This window comes from Marmota flaviventris, chromosome X (assembly GCF_047511675.1).
Source record: "Marmota flaviventris isolate mMarFla1 chromosome X, mMarFla1.hap1, whole genome shotgun sequence".
Taxonomy (NCBI): Eukaryota; Metazoa; Chordata; class Mammalia; order Rodentia; family Sciuridae; genus Marmota; species Marmota flaviventris.
The window spans coordinates 128,993,414-129,017,263 of record NC_092518.1 but is presented as its reverse complement, the minus strand read 5'-3'; the positions used below and the strand labels follow the sequence as shown (position 1 = coordinate 129,017,263).

General features: G+C 36.8%; 1 protein-coding gene across 1 annotated transcript in view; it reads right to left on the bottom strand.

Moving 5' to 3' along the window:
- The window catches only part of Aff2 (ALF transcription elongation factor 2), a 317,944-nt gene extending 298,613 nt beyond the window's left edge, over positions 1-19,331 (bottom strand). Inside the window, exons 1-3 of the mRNA XM_071606100.1 lie at positions 19,327-19,331; positions 18,867-18,987; positions 8,657-9,517 (exon numbers count right to left, since the gene is read on the bottom strand). Of these exons, the coding sequence (XP_071462201.1) occupies positions 8,657-9,517; positions 18,867-18,987; positions 19,327-19,331 (987 nt within the window). The remainder of the gene's footprint in view (positions 1-8,656; positions 9,518-18,866; positions 18,988-19,326) is intronic.
- Between the last annotated feature and the right edge of the window lie 4,519 nt (positions 19,332-23,850).

The window sequence follows — 23,850 nt, the reverse complement described above, 5'->3', positions numbered from 1 at the left end:
CATCCAGAGAAGGTAGCCAGGTGAATGCTTAGGCAGAGATTGGAGTGATATCACTACAAGCCAAGGAAAGCCTGGGCTAAGAGAAGCTATTTAAAGACTAAGAAATAAGCCAAACCCCCCCAAAAACAAAGGCTGAATGTTTTCTCTGATAAATGGATGCTGATCCATTGTGGGGTTGGTAGGGAAGAATGAAGGAACTTTGGATTGTGTAGAGGAGAGTGAGGGGATAGGAGGGGCTGTGGGGATGGAAATACAGTGAAATGAGATGGACATTATTACCGTATATACATGTATGATTACACTACTGGAGTGACTCTGCACCATGTACATCCAGAGGAATAATAAGTTGTGCTCCATTTGTGTACAACATGTCAAGATACATTCTACTGTCATGTATAACTAATTAGAACAAATTAAAAAAATAAAATTAAATTAAAAAGAACTTACTGGACAAAAATAAAATTTAAAACAAAATAAAGAGTAAGAAATATTCTTCTCTAACATTTTTGGAAAGAGCTTGGCCCTGACAACGTTTTGGACTCCTAGCCTCCAAAACCAGGATAATAAATTTCTATTGTTCTGAAACCTCCAAGATTGTGATCCTTTGTTATTGCAGCTACAGGTAACTAATACATTTTTTGCTTTGTCTTATAAACTTTCCAGACATTTCACAGCTACTTAGTTCATTTATTCTCATAGTAATTTTCTGAAATAGGCAGTCTGGATTATCAGCATTCTTTTGCTGAGGTACAGTGAGACTCACGTACTTAGCACATACGAAAAAACAATTCAAGCATCTTGATTGCACCTCGCTAACACTTTTTCTGTCTCATGATTCTAAACAGGTTTTGAAATTAATCTATTCTGGGGGCTCTAACACTTGAGAGAAGTCTTATTCCTCTCAATAGTTTGTATGCCTACTTTTTACTGACCTTTCATTTACATCTAAGGCACATCATGAGGGTGACTGTGTTTCAGCCACAGAAATCCTGATTTTTTAGCTATGCTGTCTGACTATTCTGCTAAAGTCATCTCACCAAAAAGACAAAAACTCAAAAGCCTTATGAATCAAGAAAAGGGCCTCTAACAAGTTGTGTCATATGTTATTCATTTAGTAATATTGCAAAAACACTACTTCTCACCATATTTGTAAATGAAAAACACATGACTGTAAAATGTAATACCACAAGAAAAATTGCTCTTTTGGTGTGTTCAGCCCCAAACTTTTGAAATATGAACCCAGCAAGGGAATTTTAACTTAAGCTGGATTCTGCTCATTATGTACTTACCCCTTATATGAGAGCAGAGAAGCTACTTTTAGAAAATTAACCTATTCATATACAGTTGAATTTGATACACCAAATGCCATCATGCAAATGGTAGTGGAAACTTGGGCTTTAGTCCCAGTATGGCCAATGGCTGTCCATCTGACCTAAGGTTCTACTTTTGTCAAAGGGTGTAATTATAATCTAAGATCCAGTCAAGACTGGATCAAAATAAGATAACATATTTGAAGGCATTTGTAAATAATATAGTATAATTGTATTAAGTTTTTGTTATCATCACCTATATTATAAGCTCAATTTGGTAATCAAAGTATAGTACATTTTAAAGGATGTTTAATTAAATATTATTTGCTTTCATGCTAATTACAAAATACTAAACAGACTTACAATAATCCATAAAGAGTTTTATAACTCATCTCTAGAGCCCCTTGCATTTAGTATTTGCATTGAATCAATATGGTTATCTACCTGTCAATTTTTCTTTTTCTTTAATGTGGAATGAGAGCAGTCCTATTATTATGACTGGCTCAGAAAGTACTGAACTAATCAATATATGCAGTGGTAACAGAATGATTTGGAACACACAGAACAAAAGTTTATCACTTTACTGCATACTGAATCTGTCAAAATATTTTTCTAGGAGTAATGTAAAAGTACAAATTATTTCCCTTATTTTAGTGGGTGGTGACAAAAGGATTAGAAGGGTAGTTGATATATCTTCAGCTTGCTGTTTTCTAATGAAATGCTTCATATATTTATTATAAATGTTGGAATATAAAAATGCTCCAGGCTGAATTGCCAGCCATTCTCTAAAAGTAGCCAATTCTGTTTTCCCATATTTACCTTGTCTTAAAAATTTCCATACTCTTCTAAAAGGTGGTAACAAGAGATGTACAGACAGGGCTCAGAGCCCTCCATGCTGTTCCAATGTGGATCCTCTTGAAAGGGGAGGAGAGAGTGGCTGAAGTTATTTTACAATCAAGTTAGTTTGGGAAGGAGAAGCACATATTCATAGATTTAGAGATGGGATAAATCTCACTGATTAACTAGTTTAAGTTCATATAATAAGACACCTAGAAAAATAAAATAACTCAAGTTCCTAAACCAAGTCAAGGCCAGAAGTGGAGCCCACCTGTCAATATACCTCACTCAAATATGTGCGATATTCTACATGTTTCTTCTCATAAAGATTTGCTTTTAGCCATTTCATGAATAATCACAAAGATATTAATAGTGATGCCTTAAGTTATATCATTATTAATAATGATGACTTAAATTTGTATAACATAATACTTGTAGTTTTATTATAGAATAAGAACAAAATAATCTTTTGACTTCAACATAAAATATTAAAAGTGACAAAGGATTTAAGAGCAAAGACAGACACAGGAAAACCAAATGCTCTCTGCTATATTTTAAAAATGGAATGCTGAAATCATGGACAATGTTCTTAAGATAATGGCTAGAATCACTTATAAACAACTTTGGAAAGTTAAAGAATATATATGAGAACGAATGATACTTGAAGAGATGAGAAGGAGCAAACAAAAAAATACTCAACTGCATGTTCTTTAATTTGCCAATGTTGGAGCTCTATCACTGAGTTTCAATAATACTAATGAGCGAATGGAAAGGAAAGGGAATGAATGAGAGACAGGTATTCCTGGAGAAGGAAAGCAGGGTATACAGCAGCCATTTCAGCATTATTTTAGAAAGAGCCTTTAGAAAGCTCATAGAGGAAGAACTGAGGTATTCAGAAGACAAAAGGATATGCACTTCCTTCTAAGGCAGTAGAGAACAAACCAGGAGAGTTCAGAATGCAGTGCTTGAACTGGTGAAGGAAACTGACTTATTTCAACTCCTAGGTCACCCATGAATCCAGGAAACTGGAGTGTCAAGTTTAATACCACACTCTGGCTTCCACATTGCCTGTGAATTCAATCCCGAGCTCACTTAGATTCTAAAAACCCTCAACACAGAAAAACTGGCCTCTCTTCTAAATATGTGTTTTATTATCTCACTTCATTTATTTATACCCACTCTCTCCATTCATAACTAATGCACACACATAATGAACTGCCCTCCAGATTCATAATTTCACCTAGTATTCAAGGCCAAATTCAAAGATACAATCCATTCATTCTTTTTCTACCTCAGATTATTCTTTTCATTTGTTCTTTTCATATATACATCACAATAGGGTGTATTTTGACATATTATACATACATGGAGTATATCTTATTCCAATTACAATACCATTCTTGTGGGTATACATAATGTGGAGTTTCATTCTAGTGTATTTATATATGAACATAGGAAAGTTATGTCCAATTTATTCTATTGCCTTTCCTATTCCCATACCCCTTCCTTCCCTTCATTCCCCTTTGTCTCCTCAGGATACCTTTCCTATCCAATCTTAATTGAATCCTCCATTATCATCTCCAACCATCAAACACAAAACTCAATGTTTCCTTGGAATAATAATACTATCCTTTTCAGATGCCCTGCTGGGGCCACTTCTTTTGGCTTAAGGAGATACTCAAGTTAGTGGGAGAATGCAAAGTTGTGGTAAGGAAAATGAATTTGAATACCAATTACACTGGAGTTGGAAGATTAGTAAAAAAGCACAAGCTAAAAGCAACCATCAGGGTATAAAATGACACAGGGAGTGTATGAAGCATTCTGGATTCTGCACATCTATGGATAGATGTTATAGTCAAGCATCTGTGCAGTTATAGTCACTCTGAAAGTGAAAGGACATTCAAAGGTGTCTCCCTTCATTCTTGATGGGGTTGACATTAGACCAGCTATAGCCTGAGGTGGAATACTATTTTATTTCCATAAAATAGACCAAAAATCTTGTTATATACATCAAATGAAAATTGCCTTTAGTTCTTTGAAGGAGTTGCCTCTACCACTTTTGTATTGCTGCACAGACACTCCCAAAACACTAATGATAAGATTGTAGCATTTTCTGCAGTTCTCACACAAGGAGCCTCAGCTTACTATGTACTTCACAATAAATAAAACTAATTGTATTCTCATTATCTACTGCATAGGGTATAAAATAAAACAGGCATAGTCACAAATGAGAATGATAATTTTTCAGCTGGTTGGCAAAGTGACCCACTAAAATATGCTAAAATAATACCATATGAGTTCCATTACATTTTTGTAAGTGGTTCCTAGTTTTGAGGCAATTAGAGCCTCAGATGGCCTAGATCACAGCCAAGAACAGCATGTAAAGCAAATAAACCTTTAGGATGATGACATTCCACGCATTAATATTGTACTTTCTTTTTTTTAAATTTAGATGCTGATGGACATTTATTTTTATTCATTTATTGGTATGTGGTGCTGAGAATCGAACCCAGTGCCTCTCACATGCTAGGCAAGTGCTCTACCACTGAGCTACAGTGCCAGCCCAATATTGTACTTTCAAAGGCTTATTGGCATAGGATTGAGACGCTTAATGTGAGGCATTGAATTCTTCATTTGCATTCAATTATTTATTTATCAAACTGTAGTAATAACAAATTACACCAAAATGCACAGGTATCTACACTGGCAGATTTTTATCCTAAGGTAAAAATAAACAAAAACATCTGTAATGAAATCATGTATAATGCTACATTTATTAATAAATTCATTTCCTAATAAAATACCATCTGCAAGCAACCCTCAGTTTCCACTTGATACAAATATGCCTTTTACTGTTTTCCAATGCAGTTCCCAGAAATTCTTCTAAACACAAATAGAGAACACATTACCTTTTTGTTTGTTTGGTTGTCTGGAATGTGCATAAATTCTATAATATAAAAATTTTAAACAAATTATTGTTTAAATAACATTCCTCAGTTGAAAAGTTGACTCTTTGCAATAAAGTTGGTTAGGCTTCTAATAAACTTCTAATATCTTCATTGCTGATATAGGAATTTTAAGAAGTATAAAAATGTTTCAAAGTTAATTATTTTTCTTATGAAATAAAACAAATCCTCATTGTATATAAGTCTATACACAAATATTAACATAAATAAATGTGGACACAGAAAGACAAACATGTACCAAATTTCAATAATAGTGTTTAATCTCTCAATTCACAAATATAATCTCATCTGCTGATATGAATATCTCAGAATGCTATGTTTTCTGGTCATACAACTCTCCCTGTTCCCTCCTACCCCAAATGCACTCCTCTAATACAACATGTCAACCTCCTCTCAGTTGAAGAGGAGGAAATACTGTGATTGCGCTCTAGAAAAGCCTTTTTGGTAATAACTCCAAGTAATGCTACCACTCATCAAAGATGGCTACTCTGACTAGGGACCCGGAACCCAGGGCCTGGAATTCCTGGCGCCAGGAACTGGGGCTGGATTCTAATGCTAAGTGCTTTTGAAAGTGCATCAAGATTTAATAGGGTGAATTTTCAGACTTGGTCAGAATTTTAGCCACATAAATTCCATTAAGTTCAAAGCTCCATAATGCTCCAACCTGTCTATATTTATGCCCACATTTTAATCTACACCCTTCTAAGCTCTCTGTTGGGCTTTCTAACCTCTCATTTTCTTTTCTCATATTTTGGTTTTCACATTGCTCCTGAATTCTGTATATCACCCTGATGTTAGAGCCCTAAGCTTCTCTCTACCTCTCCTTAAAATCCTTCATTGAGATCCATATTTTAAAATAAAATCTCTCTTCACTGATTTCCTATCATGATTTTCTTACACCTGACCCATTTTTCATACAAAGCTCCACCAAAGTCTATTTGTATCATCCCTAACAGTTGCATGCACATAGGCTGCTCCTTGGATAATCATCTCCAGGGTTGATGACAGCTCATCTTCTGTTTGAAAATGTACCTCTCATTGGTGTGCTGGAGCACTGAGTGAAAACATGAAGGCATTTCTGAATCTGGGTCAGCCATTTTGTGAATGTATAACAGAGGATTACAACGGAAGGGATCTGACTGGGTCTGCAACCTGTCAGTTCACTAATGAGGTATGGAAACAGGCTAGCAGACTGCCTTATGGAGCACTGCTATTTCTAGACCAGTCCTGAGTGATAGCACTACTGTGTAAGGAGTGAATAACAAGAGATACCAGGGCAAGGGAAGGGACAAGAATGACACCCCAATCTCCCATTATAGTGTTCTTGTTTTTTTCAGTACAGTATATTATTAGAGTTTTATTTTTTCCATTATAGTCTTCTTTTTTTTCAAAAAAGATCTTTTTTGATTTTTAAGTATTAACACCCAATATTAAATCATACCATAGAAATTAGTATTGGGATTTCTTAATGACTACACAGGAGTAGAACAGAGTAAGACGCATCCAGATAGAATAGAATTAGAGAAACACAGCTGAGGATGAATTGTCTAGCTTGTTTACCTTTTTCATGTTATCTGATTAACATTATGGCTTTGAAAATATAATCAAGTAACCATTTTTGAAATTCATTCATTCAACAAACATTTATTGAATATCTACTATGTAGCAAATATTTGCTAAGCACTTGAGATACAATGAAGAATGAGCTATTCCTTGCTCTCAAGGAGCTTACAGTCTAGTGGAGGTGACAGACATATAAACAAGTAAATACAATACAATGAAATAAGTGCCAGTCAGGACGTATATAACAAGCTAATAGCATCGCTCAGAGGAAGCTGGGAGAAAAGGCGATCTTTCACAGAGAAAGTAATGACTGAGCAGACCTTAAGGAAAAACAGGACTCTACCAGGAAGACAAAGTAAGAGTGGCAAAAGGCATTATAACTTAAAGGACAGCAGGCAAAAAAGCAAGGAAGAGTGATAAAGCATGACATGATAGGGAAACATGGGTGGCTCCATAGGCTGGGATTTCATCTGTGTATGACAAAGTGGTGAAATATGGGGCTACAGGAAATATGAAGTCAGAGTAAAGAGCCCTGTATGAGGGACTAGGAAAGTTTGACTATTTCCTAGAAGTGATAAGAAGGCATTGAGGAGTTAAAAGGGGGGACTGGCATGGTCTGATCCGCCTGCTAGATCACCTATATGAATAATGGTTAGAAAGAAAAGTGATACTAGAGGGAGGGAGACTGGTGAGGAGGGGCTAGCATAGCAGGCCAGGTGAAAGATTTGCCTCCAGGTAGTTTGAAGGGAGTGAGGGTGGAGAAGAGGTGACAGACTGGAGACATACTGAGGAGGAAGCTTAATAAGACTTGAGAAATGATGACACAAAAAGAAAATTGGCCTCAGAAATAAAACAATATTAAAAACATTCATCCAGACAATACAACCAACAGTAAAGGGCCTCCCTTCCTTTCTTTCTGCTCCCATGGTCCACTGAAATCATCACATCTACTGAGGATGAATAAAGTCAGAAGAGCTATAGGGCTCATGGGGTCTGACTTTTCTAATTTAGACAACCTAACTTGGAATCTGTAACAATTCATAGATTGCCTGTCACTCCTACTGAGTAAGAATTGGAATCTGCTTTCTTCTCTGTCTCCATTCAAGTCTTTATTCACCAGCAACAGGAATCCAATCTATAGGCAGTGACTTCTTCCAATCAAGCACTGAGATGCAGTACATAGCCACTTATACAGTGATGTTTGCAAGGAAACCCAATATATATCCCCCAAACACACACACACACACACACACACACACACACACACACACACACACAGTGAGTCATGAGTCATTTCTGTGGGAGAGGTCATGGTCCCTCTGGATTTCTCTTTAACAAGACAATGATTCCTGAGACAGGTAGGATACTTAGTTATTCTAAACTCAATAGGATTTGGTTGATCACAGTACCTTTTGCTTTGACAGAAGGGGAGAAGGTAATGCAGAAGGGAAGACTGAGGAATACAGAAGAAACATTAAGATCTTGCCAAGGAATAGCCCTATAAACATTCATGAGACTAAGATTCTGAAAGAATACCTTCAACTTCTGGTTCCAGAAAATCACACTTTACATTCTTCTATCTTAAGGAAATTCTGTGCTTTAGGTTTAGGATATACTATTGGCTAGTGAAGACCTATGGTGACTCAAATCTTTTTCATGAAACTTATACTACTTATGACCAATAAAAATCTCAAATGTCATCAATGTATACATGATACTGCTGCAAATACATTTCCCCAAACTGTTTTATAATGCCAATTTTTCATTTGCTCAGACTGAACTTGTCTTTTGTTATTCCAAATAAAGGCGATTTAACTATATTTGTGAGTGTTAATCAGATGTCACAAGTGAAAGAAGATCAAGAATAAAACTCTGACCTTGAAGACTATTATATACTGCTTAATAAGGTACATAAAAGCTGCTATAGAGGTTATAAAAGTGTACCCCAAAAAGAGGAAACAAAACTTAAAAATTACTTACTTCACTTGTTTGAAGGATCGTGAACTTTGGCAGTTTAGTCTTTGAACTGGCTGTGCTGGGTTTTCCATCCAAGAGTGATCCAAATGACAGATTCCCAAAGCTGTTCTCAAATTCAATGGAAGGTTTCAGTGTTGGAGAGATGTCTGGTGCCTGATCCTGGCCATCCATGGGTCTTACATATGCAGTTGGCTTTTGCTGTCCCATATTTGTTTTGCAGTAAAGCCCTGGTGGGAAGTTTTGAACTGAAAGGCCACTGCTAGGGGCTAATAAAGAGGAGGCCACTAGGGGAGACCCAGGTGCTTGCACTGTAAATTCAGAATCTTCTGGAGAATTGGATTGAAAGATTTCTTTGAAAGCATCTTCTCCCCCAGACTTGGGGTTACTGTCTTCCTTTGCAGATGGGTTTGACTCTTCAACTGCACCAATTTGGGGCTGTTCTGCTGGGTAGACAAAGAAGTCTTCAAGTCTTGCTTGAGGCTGATCCTGTGTGGAAGTCTGCATCTTGTTTGGCTGACTACTGGCCTGGCTTGCTGGTACTGTGGTAGGATTATGACTGTCTCGTGGCCAGTCAGTCTTCGGTTTTCTGTTGCTGTGTATTAGAGTAGAATTCAATATCACGACGGAAGGTGGAGGCATTGGTGCCGTGAGGTGGGTATTATCCTGGTGAGATGGAATCATTCGGTTCTTTTGTTCTGGAAAAAAGCTTGGTTCATTTTTGTTGATGGGAGTCTGGGGCACAGAATTCTTTGGGATTCCCACTAGATGATTCTGATTAGAATGGTTAGTAAGCAAATCCTTCATTTCATCATAGTTTCCCAGCGTGTTCTGGACTCGGTTGGCAAGGGCATCACCTTTGTTTGTCTAAAATAACAAAAAGATGGGGGTGGGAGGAGAGACAATGAATAGGTTTATGTTTCCTAATGTTAATGCTTCAAACAGATGCCTTAAGCAGACTAGTAGATAGGATTCTTTAAAATTCCTGTTGTCATCTAATTTCATACTTTTTATGTGCTATGTAAGAAAAGAAATCAATAATGCTATTGGAAGAGCCTCTTGGAATGAGCAAATATGATTAACAACTGGTATATTCCCTGGCCTATACTTAAACATGCTTGCTGGGAGAATGGTTTTCAATTACATCATTTATTCATTTTATCAGAAAAAAATTCTTCTATTTTAGGTCAGATGAGCGGAATTGTTTTATTTTACTTAACAATTAAAAACTTCCACTTACTGATCAGAGCAATTATAGTGGAATATTCCACTTATCTATGTTTCGAACCTATCAACATTTGTACTACACATTATACATGAGAAAGTCTTAGCCCAATGGGTAAGAACATCAGTTGAGTTTTGCTAGCCTGACTGTACCAAGTTTAAAAGAGGCATGAAATTAAACACCTTCTAATTGTGCTAACATATGACTAAACTGAATCTAATTCCTTTTAATCAAAGAACTGTATAAATTACTGGTGTCTGCCTACATATTCTGGGGCAACTGTGTTTACATATTGGTGATTCATACTCATTTACTTTGAAATGATGCAATTGTTCATCAACAGTGACTCAAGCTCTCCTGTGTCTTTTCAGTGATTTAGACAAATTATTCAAGAATTTAGATTGTTGCTTAAGTAAATCAAAACAAAGTCATCTTTTCAAAGTGATTCCATGCGTAGGCGTTACAGAAGCAACCAAATCAATCTATGGACAATCAACAGACTAGCTACACCATCCCCTGTAGGATATACTAATCCCATAAAAACAGTTGTGTTATTTTTTTAAATAATTAAGCTCCTGCATGGGTGTTTCTAATACAGAAAGCAAAGCTTTCATGACTAAAAAATGTAGGGTAGCTGTATATACTTGGAAATGACTTTGATGATAGCCCAGTTGTTCATCCTCAAAAATGACTTTTGTTATTCTCTTTATATAAGGTGTTGAATTCAGAAGGGTAAAGGACTTGTTTTTGCCTAGGATATATTTTCCTGGTCCAAGAAGTGACAACAAAAGTAGGCTACTATTATTCATGGAGCCATGAGGCAATTAGGCCACTAAATGAAGAAGGCACTACCCTATGTGGCCGTTAGGTCCCAGAAGCCATAGGCACCCTCTCTATGAAACAGAGGGGTAACTACCTTCCCACTGTTACACTTTCTACTGAAGAGAGATGTTTAACATCTAAGGTATTCCCTATGCTTTCATACTGCCAGTCTCCTGGTGTATATTGGGAGTTTAACTAACTATCCAAGTCTGGTGATGTCTCAGTGTAAATCTAGGTTTGATTGTGTGTTTATTGTTCTCTGTATGTGAAGATGGGAAAATATGCAGATGGATGGATGGTGAATTGCCAGAAATGAATGAAATCACCCAGAGAAAGAAAATGTAGAATGAGAAGATTGGGTTCAGGCAAGAACTCTGGGAAACATCAACCTTTAAGAGACAGGGGGAAGAAGAGGAGCCAACAAAGGATACCAAGAAGGAAAAATCACACTGAGAAACAAACTAGAAACCTTGGCCTCATTATTGGTACATTCTCCTTGTAACTCATACCATGTGTTAAACCATATAAGACATTTCCAAAGAAACGAGGGCAGTTAGAAAAATATGAATTTCAAAGATTAATTAAAAGTATGCTAAATATATGCTAAGGGAGTTTGTGGGGGATGGAAATCTTTAGAAATTTAATAAATACATTTCAGTTGGCTTATCCTCAAAAACATCTTATATTGCATCATATGCAACCTTCGTGCTGAAGTAGTGATTAAACAATTAACATTCTCTAAAATCCTCAACTGAATAATCACTCCATTTTCAGAAGCACATTTGAAAAGCATATTTAAAAGGTACAGATGAATAGAAATCACTTTTATTTCCTAAAACTCCCTAGGTTTGTTATTTTTAATGACAGAAATTACTTTGGAGCAAAAGCAAGAATAAACTCTTTGCATATAGCAGTACCCTTCAACAGAGTTTCACAATAAACCATTGGGCAACTGCCAAAACCGGTCTCTCTATTCAGTCCCTAAATATAAAACAAAGGAATTTCATTGTGCAGAAGGCCTAGCGAGAATTTGATATAAGCTTTAAAATTCTGCAGTGTTGCTGTGGCCCCTCCCACAGATTACCCCTGAGTCACTTGACTGAAAGGCTAAGTAACACTGATACCTGACTACATCCAAAGATAGGGTCCTATCAGGAGAAAACACCATTCCATGTCCCTTTTGAAGTGCTTTTATTTTCCAAATGGCTTTGGTTGAAACATAGTTCTACAAAATCAGAACTTTGCCCTTAGGTGCTGCAGAGACCACTATAATACCCCATTTCCCTGAGAAGTCATTCCCCTCTTTCAGGACAGAAAAACTACAGGTCTCATTGGTTTGCAAGCAAACAAGTCAAATTACTGTTCTTGTTTCAGTAGTACATAGATGGGACATGTTCAGCTTATCCTCAGTGGGAGGAAGTACATCTCTTTATTTATGTTTACTCTTACAATGATCTTGGTTTCTGGGGCATTCTTACAATTTTTGCACTTCTAGGTTTGAAAATAGGAGTACTTCTAAACTGACCAATGTCTAAAACTGTGTGTATGTGAATAAAATTTAGGGAAAATTGAAATTTTTTGAACAAGTCTAAAATTCAACCTACTATAAAGTATATACTACTACAACTATGATTTCTTTCTTGCTCAAATATATATATATATTTGTTAAAGGTCAGAGACCACCTTTTATTCATCTTTATATCCCCAAGACTTAGCACCATGCCTGGTGCATATTAAGTACCCAGTGTATTATTGCTGAACTGGACACAATCAAATTATAACTCATGCCTTGTTTATATCAAAAGAAAAAATCACAATAGCTTGGCCTAAAGGCATATAAAGAGAAAGACAAATGTTAGGCTAACTTGGCCAGTATGACTGGACAATAAATTGAAATCTGAGCTTCCTGGCTACTAAATCAAAAAGGAAAAGCTCGTAAGTTAACAAGTTATTTTTATATCATAGAAGGAAGCATATCTTTATCCATTAAATGAAGTATATGAGACATTAAATGCCTGTGAAAAGGAACCTTTTATGTGAAAAGGAACCTCTCATTGGCTTATTTACAAGAATCTTTGAGGAATAAAACAAACCATTTTTTCACCTCCAATTTTCCAGAAGATGCACAGCTGCTTCTCACATGCTTCTTATGATAACTACAAAAGCAAAAGCATTGTACTAACATCTAGCTTAGTGAAGACATGTCTACGTGTTGAGTTAAGGGTCTACGCTAATATAATCTGGGTGTGTGGCTGTCTTGTGCATTTATGACATAGGGGTAGAGCTGTGATAGCCTGTAAGAATCAACTGTCATCTCCCTTAGGATAGCTTCCTCAGAGAGCAACTCTCTCAAAGGGACTTGTGACACAAACTGCATAGCAGGCAATTCAAGGTTGAGTTCACTGGCAACACTTTGTGAGTTACTAATTAAAGGAAGATCCATATGCTTTACACAACATAAGTGCTGTGGCTTCAAGTAGGAATTACTACGGTCACTGACCTGACAAAATCTGGTAAGTTCAAAATTCCCATGAGGTATGGTTAAGCATAGAGGACACATAGACACATGGCCTCAAGAAGTCCACTATTCAACAATCACCAACTAAAAGTCCAGTGCAGGCAGCCAGATAAACTCTGTGCCTTCCTACCATTGGAGATGGGCAATGTCCATTTCTCAAGATGTAGATATGAAATCCACTGCATAGAAAACCCAATGGGGCCTGAAATGCATTCATATACTCCTACACAGTGTGCTCTCATTATACACCATAGCAACTTCTGATTCACACTAAATGTTCATTTTCACCCTCCAGAGCCTTAGTAATCCTATTAAAGAGGAAGGTATTCTTGGCAGTCTTGATCGAACATCATAAACACGGCAAAGATGAATTTTAGCCATTTCAATCAATTATAGGTTTCTTTCAATTTCGCCAATTCTTTACTTCCCGTTCTAGATAATTGGTTGATTCCTTAAAGGTAACCTCTGCAGCCATTATTTTCTAAGTAATCACTATTTCTCTATCATCAAGGAAATGCATTTTCCAAGTATTTTCAGGCATAAATTACATGTCTGTTTTGTGGCTCATGACTAACAGCAGTCCTTCATTTAAGCTTTTTGCCTTTCATTACTTTAGGAAATGCAAACTTCCCTCAGTTTGCTTCTAATGCTATCTACACAAATCAGCAGTATAATTTCATTGCCCAACTAATGTGCGAGGAAGCTATTGTACCATAGTATTTCTTTTTAATAAAAGAAGCAAAACAATTGAAGTTTTAAAGTTCATTTTCCCTTTCATTTTATTGGGGATAAACTATGTGATTTAGTAATTCCTTTTTTTCCAAATTTAATATTTTACAGTTAATTTCTCTAAGCTGTAAGTTGCTATTTCTTCTTTATTCTAATTATAATAATGACAATACATTGAATTTATGTAGCACTTTACAGATTTCAAAGCAAGGTTATCCAGGTTGTTTTCATTTGTTCCATAAGAAATTATGTGAGTCAGCAAAGTAACTTTGGTGATCATCTGGCCTCTACTTGCCCTAGCACAAATGACTTTGTGTAATGCACTTAATCCTCTCTTCATCTCGGTTTCCTCCTTCTTATTGAGCTGTGAAAGCCTTAATGTGTTACTATTATTATTAATTGTTATGATCCACTTCAGAAAGGAGGAAACTATGGGTTAGAGAAATGAAGCTTCTCCCTGATAGTTATCTAGCAGGTAAACTTATTGAGCCTTCTGATTTCCTGTCAGAAGATAAACAACTTCCTGTTACAGATACAGAATCGCAAAGAATTGGGTACAAATCCACATATACCACATGGGAGTATATGAAGGTACAGAGAAGCCACTTCACTTCCCTGACCTAAAATTCCCCAAGAAAAACGTGGGGGAAATTTGTGCTCCATTTATTGTAAGGAACTAAACAAGCACATCCAGAAAACCCTAGCACAGTTCCTGGCATACAATATGTGCATGCCAGTTCCTTACCAGCCATCTACACTAACATATCTTCATTTTTATGAGGTACTTTTAAAGAAATCCTTTTAAATAGTGTAGCACAAACTTATAAGCCCCAGAAAGAAGTCCCCCACACAACAACCAAATTTGGAGAAAGTCAACATTTTCCCATTCTGAATGTGGTAGAGGCAAAGCAAAAAAGGAAAAGAAACCATCTAGGAACATGAGAGATCACTATTTCTTCTTTCTGTCAAGAAAGTGAAATAGTTCCTAAGGACTAGTTGATGAACCATTGATGATACCAGACAAGTGATCAGGTCATGGTTTACACTTTGTATAGCAAGATGATTCCCAAAAGTCTTGATTCACTACCAGAATTTTTCATTTTCAGCTTGTAAGTATTTCTACTACTATCCCAGGGAAGAGTTATGGTATGTCTTCATTTCTACCAATGGACTGTTAACCAGCTCTAGGACTCCCATCACCCCTGACACATCCAGGTACTCCAAGGACATCCACCTCAGTCTTTGTCTGGGGTGTCTGTGGATGTGCACAACAGCTGCAGTGTCACAACATGATGGGAAAAAGAGGACTATGTCCCAGTGATTTCCCAGAAAAAAAAAATTGAATATGGACACAGCACAAGATGAGAACTGATCAAAGCAAGGATGAAAAAAAAAGTTACTAGGTCACAAACTGTTAGCATAATTACTTTCCTTCATAGTTTTTGACTCAAGAATAGAGACTTTTTCCCCATAAATAAGCACAAAAGACAGTAAATGACTAATCACACAACAGGCCTGGCCCTGAAGTAGACTAAATGTTCCCATCTGTGTCGCTACCTGATGTACCCTTGTAGTATCAAAACAGATGGTTTTTGAAAATTTCTGACAACACTGAGAATGGGTATTTTTTTCAACTATCTTCTCAAGAATACAGTGCTATCATCTAAAAATATACATGTATGTATATAAAAAGTCTTGTTAAGAGATGGCAATCGCCCTAAAGGTGCAAGACCATTGAACCTTTGTGACTTAAAGTTATGAAAGGAGAATACATCAAGGGTTCTTCACTACATAATAGGGTTAAGGATGGAACAGATATAGAATTTGAAGACGAAAATCTCTCTGTAGAGCTGTGTTTCTAACCCATCCAAAGATAAGATGTAGAACTAATTCATTTGGTCGTTCCTCATTTATCTCTGGAAGAAACAAACTGTCTATTATCCTTTGACCTCACCTCCAAAAATGGAGGCCACAACTCCCTGCTCTGATTCCAGTATTCCTTCCACTTTCTATTTTCCCTCATTCTAATGTTTTATCCCCATCTTCCTACCTCTGACTCAAGATTCTTTACCTATGCTCTAAGTTGTGGTTTGTATGTGAGGTGTCCCCCAAAAGTTCACATGTGAGATAATGCAAAAAAGTTTGGAGGAGAAGTGATTGGGGTTATAGCCTTAGCCTAATCAGTGAGTTAATCCCTGCTGGGATTAACTGAAGTGGTAGGGTGTGGTTGGAGGAGATGGGAATTGGGGCATGGCTATGAGTATATATTTGTATCTGGCAAGTGGAGACTCTCATGCTTCCCGATCACCCTGATGCTCCTTCCCTCCATCACACTCTCCTGCCATGATGTTCAGCCTCACCTTGAGCACTGAGGAATGGAGCCAGCCTTTTATGGACTAAGACCTCTGAAACTGTGAGCCCTCAAATAAACTTTTCCTCCTCTACATTTGTTCTGGTTGGGTCCTTTAGTCACATCAGTAAAAAAGCTGACTAAAACTGGTATTTTAAAAGTCTCTCAGGGAATTTGTTCCACTTAGCATCACCTCTCTCTGCCCCTACATCCTCTACCTTCTCCTTCTTCACTTATGTTGGTTCCTTCCCATGGATCTCGAAACATGCTCATGTTTCTCTCACGCAAAAAAAAAATAAATAAATAAATAAAATAAAATTCCTCCTGGATGTAATTAATCACTTTACTTTCTAACTTATCTTTCTTCCTTTATCCATACAAAATCTCTTCTGCAAAATGAAGTCTATATTGACTGTCTCTCTTTCTTTACTTAACCATTTCTTGTTTATTCTCCAAACCCTGGCAGTTTGGCTTCCCACAATGACTACCATCAATGAATAAAATGACTCTCTGTAATGTAAATAATAATTCTCAACTGCCAAATGCAACAGTTTCTTTACAATCCTTATCTTTCCTGATTTATCCAATGGCATGTAACTAGCAAATCCTTCCTCCAACAATTGTTTGTTCCCTTCGTTTCTATTAAATATTTCTCTGCTAATTCATATCCAACCTAGCTGATCATTCTATTTTAGTTTTTCCTGGCCTCTGTTTTTACCACCTGTTTACTTCTTAAATGCTGCTATTCCTCAGGATTGTCTTTCCCCTCTTCTTACTCTATATTCTAATTTGATGATAGCATTAATTATTGTAGCTTTCACTGCCACCTTCATGCCAATAGCAGGTAAGTCTCTGTCTTCCCCACTCCCATGAGCTCCAGATTCATATATTCAATGCCCACTGTGTATTGTTTTCTTGATATCCCACTGGCATCTGAAACCCAATATACTCACAGCTCACTGAATCATTTTTTCCTCTACAACAAGAAAAGATGTTCTCCTCCTAAACAATTTTCAATGATATCATCATCCTCTCAAGTAAAAAACTCAGGAATCATTTATACTTATTTCATACTCTCCACACTGCCCAACATCATCTTTAGAAACTGTAGGTCTCTCCTGTTGGGGCCATGCCCTGAATCAAAACATGTAGTGACTTCTCTCCATGCCCAGAATTGCGTTTAAGGTCCCTGGAATGATATTTCCCCTTCCTATCCTTCTAATGGTCACCATGCAGTTGGGCCATCACTTGTTCATGATGATCTCTGCCACTGGACTAAGAATTCCTCAAAGGCAGAGCCTGTGTTTTATTTCCTGTTGTTTATTGGTCTATGACAGTGATTAGTGCATAGTGGGACTTCAATTAATGTTAATTCAATTAAACATATATCTAAGTACAAATGTAGTATATAAATTGAATTGATTTGAATAAGAAAAATGTGTTTTTTTTTTTTTATGAATTGTGCTAGTACTGACAAATTGAAAATCAGTAGCTTAGGTGACCTAAGCCTCTTTGTCAGGTTTCCCACACTTGGCAGGTACCCAAGTATCTCAATCAAGAACTCCTTACTTGTTCTAAATAAGGCAGAAAGATTCTAGTCTCACTAGCCACCAATCTAAACAACTTATTCTCTACTTTGAGGTAGTATCTGATCAAATCTGTCCTCATTAAGAACTATCCTTTTCCAAAAGTCACTATCCTTCAATTGATGCTCTTCTCAAATCAGAATTCTTGAAAATTTTCTCTATTGTCATTTTATTTTTACATCATTTTTGTTTCATTATAGAAAATTACACTGGTACTAAATTTCAATGAAAAATGAAACAGCTGCCAGCAATTGAATAAGATCCTTCCATCATAATTTCTTCCCAGACTCCTCTAACCTCCACCCCTAGTAGAAAGTTCAGAGGCAGACATTGTAAAATAAATACTTGTCTTGTAAACATAGCAGTTTCATCTCTATTGGAGCTACATACTAGCCAGAATACCACTAGAAAATTGGCCTAACTAAACTACCTCCTTGGGTTGAGGCAATCTCCTAACCCATGATTATTAACCACCAGGAAAAAGATTGGCTTTTTCCTTTATCTTAGGACAGTGATTTTCAAAGAGCACTCAAACCACTGAACAGCTGCTAAAAACCAAGTGAAAAAAGAAAGCAATGTTCTTGCAATGGGTGGCACTGATTGGGAAGAGAAATAGGCATATCTGTTGACATTCTGATGAAGTCTTCAGGGTCTGTCTGGCTGAAAATCAAAGTCCTGGAAAACACAAAGATGGGGCATTCCTTGCTGCAATAATTGTAGGGCAGTAACAGGTTCCTTGGAGACAGGAAGTCTCACAGGTCTCCTTCAAATCTTACCATACTTCTCAAAGAACATGGACTTTGTCTCTGAAGACTTCCTCAGAAAGTTGTAATTACTCCAAATACAGCATATATATGTATTTCACTTGTAAAATATATTATCCTAGAAATTACTTAGGTGCTTTAAAATTAATGTTGATTAGTGATTTCAAAAACATAGTAAGCAACCATTTTCTAGAAAGATAAATTACATACATATTCAGCTACCTTGTAGGGCTCCCCAAAAAGATCAAAGCCTGAAGAGAAGAGATCGTCTTCTTGCTGAACTTCTTGATTCCTCCGCTCCCATTCCCTTTTTTTAAGTGCACTACGGTCCTGTTCATAGTGACTGAAATGAAAAAGAAAGGACAAAAAGAAAAAAGGTTAATTAGTCATGTGAATCAATTAGATGCCCCTTGTTATCAATAAGAATAAAAAATGCAAGTCAACACAATCCAAGTTGATTCTGCAACTGAGGGCAGAATCCTTTTCTTTATTCCCATTGGGTTGAAGATCCTAGATGATTCTTCAGAATAAAGGAAAAAAACAGAAACTTGCATAGTAGAAATTATACTCAGGACCATGCAAGTATGGACAACTTCTTTCTCTTTGTCCTTGTTTATTATAAGTTACTGCATATACCTCAAAAATCAGTCCACTGTGCAGAAAAGTTATAAGTTAAAGTTACATCATGTTGCCAACTGCCTAGGGCTCAGACTCCAACAGCTGTCACAAATTCCCAAGGGAAAGGAATTACCTCTATGGAGCTGCAGATAAACTGGAATTCTGTCCTAAGTCCCTAGGCAGAATCAGCCTAATGGAATTGAAGGAGAGCTGAAACTGTCATTTGTAGAAATGAAGCATGGACAAATGGATAACTGAAAATCTCATACACTGCCTTTTTGGTGGTTGTTGTGTTGGTCTTTCTATAGTTTACAATAAGAATCTAAAAGCCTACAAGGGACACTCATTATAAAGAATGGAACCAGCAATGAAATAAAGGATTTGCCAAAAGTCTTGAATGGCCTAAATGCACAAATGTCTTAGAATAATTCTGTGACTCATCACATTTCAGTCTTTCCCACTGTAATATCAAAAGCTTCCAGACAACAATTAAGGTATGTTCTGGGACCTTAAGTGTTAAATAATGGGACATGTCCTGATTGAGAAAATTATTTTCTTCCTCATGCTAGACTGCAAATTAAACAGCAATCTGAAAGTCTGATAGTATAAGTTGAGTACCCCTAATATGAAAATCTGAAATTCATCGTTTTCCCCAATCCAAAACATTTCAAGTGCTGATATGATTCTACAAGTGAAAAATTCCACATCTGACTTCAGGTCATGGGTAACAGGTAAAATTCAGGCACACTAAAATATTTTATAAAGTTACCTTCAGGCTAAGTGTGTAAGTAAAGTAAAGTTCATATGAATATTCATATGATAAGGAATACTCAAACTGTAGTGGATTTTGTTCACTGTTTTTTTCTTCTGCTTTTTTTGTTAGGCTAATTCAAAGTGAGTACATACACACTGAGAAAACTTAAATTATATAAATATACACAAAATGCCTATCAACCAGGTGCTCTGTAAATGTTGGTTTTCTTTCCCATGTTCATATTACAATCTTAAGAATTAATTAAATACTTGACATGCACATGAGCATAACAGCTAAAGGAATTACAAGAGAATTACCAATATAAAAGTATAATCAACAGGTTTTGAATACATCCAAGACCTTAATACCTGTCATTGGTAGGCTAATTTTCTCATGAATATCATAATTTTAATTTACAAAATAAGAGCCTAGAGTATGAATTAGCTACGCAGTTAAACTAGCTATTGATATATATAGAATGTATGATGTCACTACACTTAATTATCCTTCTTTCTCCACAGGACTTCTTGAACTGTCAAATTCAAAGTGTCTTTAATAGCCATATCTTCTGGATAAACAACACTCATTTCTTTTTTCCTTTTTAAGACGGTGGCAACATCTATAGGTTTTTTTTTTTTTTTTAATGCACTGACACTTTGAAAATACAAACAGTGCTGGACACAGAAGTGTTCACTTGGCCACTCATGAGTATGTTCAGCAAGTATTATTGCTGAATGAGGAAGGCAAAGAAAACCTCCAGATACCTACCCAATGCCTGGGCCTCACCTCTCTGCCTGTCTGAAAGATGTCAAGTTCAGATACTGGAAGGCAGCCTACCATTTGTACTCTCAGATGCCCTTCAGAGATATTATATTTTCTGGTATTATCTTTCATTCCCATGTACAAGTTAAGATCAGAACTTCAAGTAGTTGCCAAGTGCTCACTGTCTTCATGTTGGGGGCAGATATGCAATCAAGCAGGTGTAGTGACATCTGCAGCCCACTAAGTGTGCAGCACCAGATTGTGCCTGACACCACATATCAGGCAAGGGTAGTCCAATCCCATCAATTTATCAAAATGTAAGAAAGACAGAGTTCCGGGGGCAGGAGTGGAGTAACAAATTAAACCAATATTTAGAGGTGGGGGGAGGATTTGTGGCAAAGGAGAAAAGGGACAACTAATATTTTGGCCTTCCTTAGCAGATGATTCTCCACACACAAACGAGAACCAAAGTCTCTTGCTTTGAGTAATGTGAGCAAGATGTCAGTTTTCCAGTTATCTGTTCATTTCATGCACCTGACAGCTCAGAATGACAGGCCCATAGATCACATTTAATTCTCCCACGAAGAGAACTGAAGTGCTTTGGTCTCTTGGCTTTGCAAACTACCTTCTTTCTCCTCTGAGGGAAAGATATAATTAAAACCCTGAAGGAGAAAAAAAAGGAGAAGGAGAAGAAAAGGAAACGTGCTTCAACTTGCATGACAACCCTTCAAGCGGCCAGCAGTAAGGGCACTTTCAGGGCTTTAGACCCAGCTTTGATTTGTTAGGAGGCTCTTGGCTGCATTTTGCATCAGTTCATTAGCTACCAAATTCCAGACGCAAATTTGAATAGCAGATTGAGTGTGCACACGGGTGTTATCTGTTGCAAGCAAAACTGCCTGCTGCATTTTTTAACACATCTAACAAAGAACAGTTAATTCTCATATCTCTGGTGAGAATGAATTTCCTCTCCATAGAGTTCCACTGCTCTTGGAAGGCAACCAAATAGCTCCAACTTTTTCCTTTCTCTCTCAGCATGGTGTTGTATTGAAAGCTTCACATGGCGAGGTCTAATGAGGAATGAACTACATGGTGATGAGGCTTTCAGTGTACAACGTCACTGATTTCTGACTGAAACCAACATTACTAATTTGAAGCACCAGCTAATTAAAACCACAGCTATGTATTTAGCCTCTTGTTATACCTACTGCAGTTTATAATTATGAGGACCTCTTTATCTACTCAATTAAAGTTCTTATGATTCAGGCAGGTTGTGTTTGAACTTGTGAGCCCTGCAGAGGCTGCAGGAAAGCATATGCCTGTCCCCTGATGATTTGATGTGGCTTTATATTCCCAGGCTTGTTTTCCAAAGGAAAAAGTGTTCCATACCTACAAAGAAATGCTCAAGCCAGAAACCAGAATCATTCATCATATTATTGGTCTGAACAATCCGAGTTTATTCGCAGTAATGCGGACAGGATGAATCGGGCCTATCAGTGTGAAAAGTCATCTTCCTATTGAGAAGATAAGCCAAAGACTCAATGCTAGGACTCAGCACTCTTAGGATGTAAGGATGTTTTGTCAATACTTTTTTCCTGGATATAATGAAATCTGTCACATTAGGATGATATGAAATCCACTGACTACTACTCCAAACCAAATTTACTCTCTGGGTTAATTAACCAAAAGTTTTTGTTTTCTCTCTCTACAGCCTATCTTTTGGAATCGCTAATTTGCTACATCCATACTAGCTGATAGACAAAGGACATAAAGAAGAAGAAGTTCCATTAAGGTCTTCTGTTAATCACTCTGGTGCCAGGTATGATGCTGAGAAACTTCACCCTATCATGGGGTTTTTATGGTGGCTGTGATTTTACCTGCATGTATGCTTCCCTGACCTCCCAAAACAGAAACTCTTCTCTTTACAGGAGAAAACTAAGGTACCCAGAAATGACGGGAGCTATCCCAAGTTCTCATCAAACCAGTGGCAAAAGAAGATTTGAATCTGTTTTTCTTCCATCTTCAGGTTCAAGTAATTTCTTCTCCTTATTGTCTTCTTTCAGATGTTCCCCTAACCTTGTCCTTAAACTTGATCTTGTATGGAGGTAACCCTCATTTTGTACACAACAAGCCCAAGCTACCTTCATGGGATAATAAAACCTAGGGCATATGTAGATTCACTAAAATCTAGAGAGTTCAATTATGCCATTTTCATTAGCTCACAGTGGTAGCTCACTTGGGCAACAATGTAGGCTTGTCTTTTAGAACAGAGCTGTTAAAGCAAGAAGACACTTTAGTAATCATCTAGTTGTGGTGCCCTCATTTTACAGATGGGGAAATTAAAGTGAAAAAAAAAAAAAAAACTATACTAGGCCTCACAGCAGGTTTGTGGCAGAATTAGGAGGCTGAAACCCAGGTTTTCTGGTTCCCAAACTAGCTCTTTTCCCAATACCTATGGTTTATCCTTCCGCCTCTAGTGTTGCCATCACATTCCAGAATAAATATGAGCCTCATTTGCACTCCGTTGGTCAAATTTACTTAGAATTGTATTTTATTAGAAATTGCTAGTAGGGAAAAACTTCAGGAATTTAATTTGGATTTGAGTATAGAAAAAAAATATCAGTTTCCTTATATCAAAATGTACAGACCCTAAAGGGATTATAAAAATTAACTGCATCTGTGGGGAAGAGGCTGGGGTAGGGAGAGTAAAAACCAGTTTAAGCCTATTTGGCTTGAATATTTCATGAATCTCAATAATCATTGTTCACCTAATTTGGTTACTTTACAAAGCTACTTGGGGGAACATTTAAAACACTGATGTTTTAAAATGACAAGTTTGTTTTAAAATACTGCTAACTAATGTAGGATTTACTGCACTCTAGTCCAACTGCACTAAATGCCTCTGTTTTGGCTAATATCTTTGTAAAAGTATAAAAATACATATTTAATTCACCCAAGGGACAAACATACACTATAACTCACTCTTTCTCCTGAATGAATATATACGTTCTATAAAATGTGTGGATTTTTATCCTCAGTCCATGTTCTAGAGTTTTTCAATATCAAGTCCTAGTT